We start from the raw sequence: 4,124 nt of genomic DNA, 5'->3' as shown, positions 1-4,124 counted from the left end.
GGAGACAGAAGCAGAAGGGGGGGGCGGGGGGGGGCGGGGTGTGTCTGGAGAGAGAAGCAAGAGGGCCCAAGGGACCAAGGAGGGAAAAAGCCAGGGGGCTGGACACTGCATGGAGTAGGGGGTGAGTCAGCCTGAGGGCTCCACTGAGCAGCCCAACCCCCAAGTCCCAGACATTACCTCATCTCCCAGGCCCGGGCCTACAGCCAGCCCTAGCCCCTCCCTGCCCCCCTCCATGTTGGGGTCAGGGGAGAGAAAGGGTGCCAGCCCAGCGCAGAAAAGACCACCCCACACACCCACCCACCAGGGCCTAGGTCCAAATCCAGGGATGGGCTCGGCTAGTGGCCCCACCCACATGCTGGGGCTGCCGACAAGGGAGCCTGGGCTCAGAGTGCCCCCAACAGGCCACATCTGAAAGTCCACCCCTTAGGCTACTTTGTTGCCCATCCCCACCAATGAAGAAACTGAGGCTCAGAGGTCAGCCAAGGCCCCAGCCACACTGGCCAGCACTTTCCCAGGGAGGGGAGTATAGGGTAGGTTTCCAGGGCTGGCAAGGCTTGAGAACTGGGTGTGGGATAGGTGTATGTGGTAGGGACACCACTGCCCTTGGCTACCTTGCTGGTAGGGCAGCTTCCAGGGAACCCTGTGGAAGGGTCCCTGGGAACAGTGACTGCCTGCCTGCCCTGGCCACCAAGCCCAACTCTGACAGACTCTGCCTTGGGGCCCCCTCTAGCTGGGCCCTCTGGCCCCCTCCAGGCTGTGCTTGCCCTGGGCTTCCTGCCAATAGCTGCCTGCCCACCAGGAGCATGGGTGGGCCTCTCTGGACAAGCGGATATGGTGACAGGAAGTCCCCACCCCCTCCTGACCCCCAGGCCACAGTCAGAGACACCAACCCAAGGGCTGGCCTCGTGCTCTCAGTGCAGGCAGTTTGTTCTATGTCCCACAACTGACCCCACAGCTGGAGCCACAGCCTGGTGGTGATCAGCTGAGGGGCCCACTCATGGGGTTCAGGGGTCCAGGCCTAGGCCAGCTTTTTTCCAGCTCTGCAGACTCCAGCCACCAGTTGGCCATCCCAGCATGGGACTGCATTCTTGGGCTTATAAGGCAATCCCCCTGCCGTAGGGAGGAGCCAGCCCTCAGCTCCACCCCCACCAGAACAGGCTCTTGGGAACTGAAGTCACAGCCCTAGAGCCCGGTCCCAACCCCTGCTTGGGGTCAAAGGCCACTGCATCCTGAATGGGACCAGTGGCTGGGATAAAGGTCCTCACATAGGCTGGGGAGAGGCAACCCACCCACCCACAAAAACTGCAGGCCATCCCTGTGCCTGAATTCCAATCCCTGCTTTGCCATGGAATCGCTGAAGGAGCCCCTTCACCTCTCCAAGTTATCTCAACTGGATAAACAGGATGACAGTTGCTATTCCTTGGGTGGCAATGAGGATGAAGTGAGATCCTGCAGTCAGAGTGCCCTGCCTGGGGTCCAGCTCCAAGCATTGCTCCCTGAAGCAGCTTAGACGCTTCCTGGAGACCTGAGGCTCCCCTCCTCCAGAAATGGCATCTCCCTGAGCCTCGAAGGTGGCCCCAGGAGCTGAGCCTCGAAGGTGGCCCCAGGAGCTTCGTGGACTGGCATCAGGTACAGTGCAGTGCTGTGGAAGTGTGGGAGCTCCTTTCCTAGTATCTGCCTAGTTGGGAGTCCTTGTGGCAGGAGCCCACATCTCTGGACCTGGACACCTCCTGGCCTACTGGCCTCAGCTCACTCCTGCTCAGACTCCTCCCATCACTCACTGGAGATCTGAGCACCCAAAGATTCCTGAAGGAGCCCCTGTCTCAACCTAGGCTCACCCGGGAGATGGAGAGGGGCACATTGAAGTCCTTGCCCCCCTGCAGCCGGAAGCCCCAAGGTGCTGGCCCCTCTAGCACCACCTTGAAGGAATCCATGGTGCCGCTCCTGAGAGGAGAGAAAAGGTGAGTGATGCATAGTGGGTGCACAGGCAGGCCCATCACAGGACACCAGCCTCGGACTAGTGCCAGGCAGGCACGGGCAGACGCTGAGCACACCCAGGGGGAGGGTAGGTGGGCACTTTGTTAGGTTTGGCTGGGCTACTAGCTGGCAGACCTCACTTTAGAAAGACAGGGGCAACCCCCCTTCCCTAAGGAACTGGGAGGGTGAGGGGAGCCCGCATCCAGTCTTTAGGTTCCTCTCATCCAGGAGTGGATCGCAGGGCTAATTTGGCACGGCCTCCTCCCAAGCCAACCTTGAGCCTCGGACTGGACGGCAAGGCCAGTCCGGGGCCGGCGCTCCTCTCCCCCGCCCCCAGGTCCCGGCAGGCAGGCCTCGACTGGAGCCTGCTCGGACTATATAAGGCATGTAAGCTGACACTGTGCGGAGAGCCAGCGGAGGGAGCACACAGGGGCTTCGGACGCGAGGGGGAGGGGTGGGGAGGGAGGCGGCTGGAGCGGGTCCTAGCCATTCCAGGCCCAGTCGAAGCTGCTGGGAGCCAGGGCGGGACCCCTGGGCGCTAGGGGGGGACTGCGCGGGGGCGCGGCCCCTGCGGAGGCTGGTGGGGGCTGGGACTCCAAAGCGTGGCCAAGGAAGGGGATTCATCGTGGAGCTCAGTGGGGGTGGTGCCTCCCACACAGGCCTGCTACCATCCAGACGTGACTCAGTTTCTCCCGCCCGGGCCCCATGCACTGGCCGAGTCCGGGGAGTAGGCAGCGGCACAGGCGCCAATCAGCCCCGCCGCAGCCGGCTTTGCCGCAGGAAGGCGGGGGCGGGGGTAGGGGCTCCGGCCCACCGGAGGAAGCGCAGAGCTGGCTAAGACCCCCAGTACCCCCTGTGGTCCCCAGTAGGCCTCTGCTCCCCGCCTGGTCCTGCCCGAGACGCCCCGCGCTGTCGCATGTACCTGCCCGGCCCCGCCGGGGCGCTGCTCGCCGGCGATCTCCAAAGAGCAGCGTTGGGATCCGCCGCCCGAGTTCTGACCCCGCCCCCGTGGCCGTCGTCCGCTTTGAGCCCGCGTAAGGGGGCGGAGCCAGATACCACGCCCCTGTCAGAGTCACGGCCTCTCGGGCGGTGGGAAGCCCCACCCAATCCTTCCGCTCCGCCCAATCACGAAGTCCCATCTCACTTTCAGCTGTAAGACACGGCCCTCGGAGCTTGGACGGGGCCTGGGCGGGGACTGGGCTGCTGGACACCTTCCTTGCCCCGGAGCCCGACCCGCCGTTCTCCTGGCCCCTTGCGCCTCCCGTTGGAGGAATGAAAGGAAAGCCGCCTTGGAAACCAGACAGATCTGGACCTCAGTCATCTCTGAACCTTAGTTTCCAACTCGGAAAAATGGGACAATAATACTCGCCTCTCAGGGCCGCCGTGAAGATAGGCACAGTTTGGCGTAAGGCACAGCCATTGGCGGCTCCAGAATTTCTAAATCGGACGGATTTGGTAGAGAGTTGTGTGTGTGGGGGGGTGCCTCGAGGTGGGGTTAGTGGAGGAGGACACAGGGGAGCTTGAAGTTAAGTTTGCAGAACACTCCACCGAAGGCAGAAAATAATGGCAGCGGACGGAGGTGGAAGGGCCCTTGGCTCGGCCCCGATCCTGACCTGTGGGCCCTGCCCTTACTCCTACCCCCGACCCCCCCGGCAGTCAGCAGCCTGTGGCCCTGCAACCACGGCTCAGCGCTGACTGTCGCGATGGGCTGTGTCCTGGTATCCCGCTCCAGAGCGTGCAGCGCCTCCAACGGTGGTGTCAGCGTCCCCACTTTGCCCCAGTGCTCAGCCCCGGCAGCTAAGCGCAGGCGGCAGGGGAAATTGAGCAGGGACCGAAGTGTGTGGGTGGACGAATAGGCGTTCACCTCTCAACTCCTTTTAGGGCATGGCCCATGCTATTCTCCCCCCTCCACCATCATCTTCTGCATCACCCCCTCACTACAGAAACCGATGTAAGCGTTCTCATCTTTAAAGAAATTCTCTCTTGATCCCACATCCCTCTCCAGCTCTCTCTCTTTTATTCTACTCCCCTTGAGAGTAAAATTCCTCTGAGTTGTCTGTCGCCCTGCCACCCTTGCTTTCCTCCCGTTCTCTCTTGAACCCACTCCAGTCAGGCTCTTGTCCCCACCAGTCCTCTGAATTAATTCC

At 62.3% G+C, this 4,124-nt stretch overlaps 1 protein-coding gene across 3 annotated transcripts in view; it reads right to left on the bottom strand.

Annotated features, from left to right (window-relative positions):
• Positions 1-2,984, bottom strand: part of PDLIM7 (PDZ and LIM domain 7) — a 16,028-nt gene extending 13,044 nt beyond the window's left edge. For all 3 annotated transcript variants that reach the window (XM_024745605.1, XM_024745606.1, XM_024745607.1), the window contains exons 1-2: positions 2,900-2,984; positions 1,839-1,944 (exon numbers count right to left, since the gene is read on the bottom strand). In XM_024745605.1, the coding sequence (XP_024601373.1) occupies positions 1,839-1,934 (96 nt within the window). In that variant the 5' untranslated portion in view covers positions 1,935-1,944; positions 2,900-2,984. The remainder of the gene's footprint in view (positions 1-1,838; positions 1,945-2,899) is intronic.
• Between the last annotated feature and the right edge of the window lie 1,140 nt (positions 2,985-4,124).

This window comes from Neophocaena asiaeorientalis, unplaced genomic scaffold, assembly GCF_003031525.2.
Source record: "Neophocaena asiaeorientalis asiaeorientalis breed wild unplaced genomic scaffold, Neophocaena_asiaeorientalis_V1.1 scaffold292, whole genome shotgun sequence".
NCBI classification, from domain to species: domain Eukaryota; kingdom Metazoa; phylum Chordata; class Mammalia; order Artiodactyla; family Phocoenidae; genus Neophocaena; species Neophocaena asiaeorientalis.
Note: the sequence above shows the minus strand (reverse complement) of the source record. Positions and strands in the feature narration are given on the sequence as shown.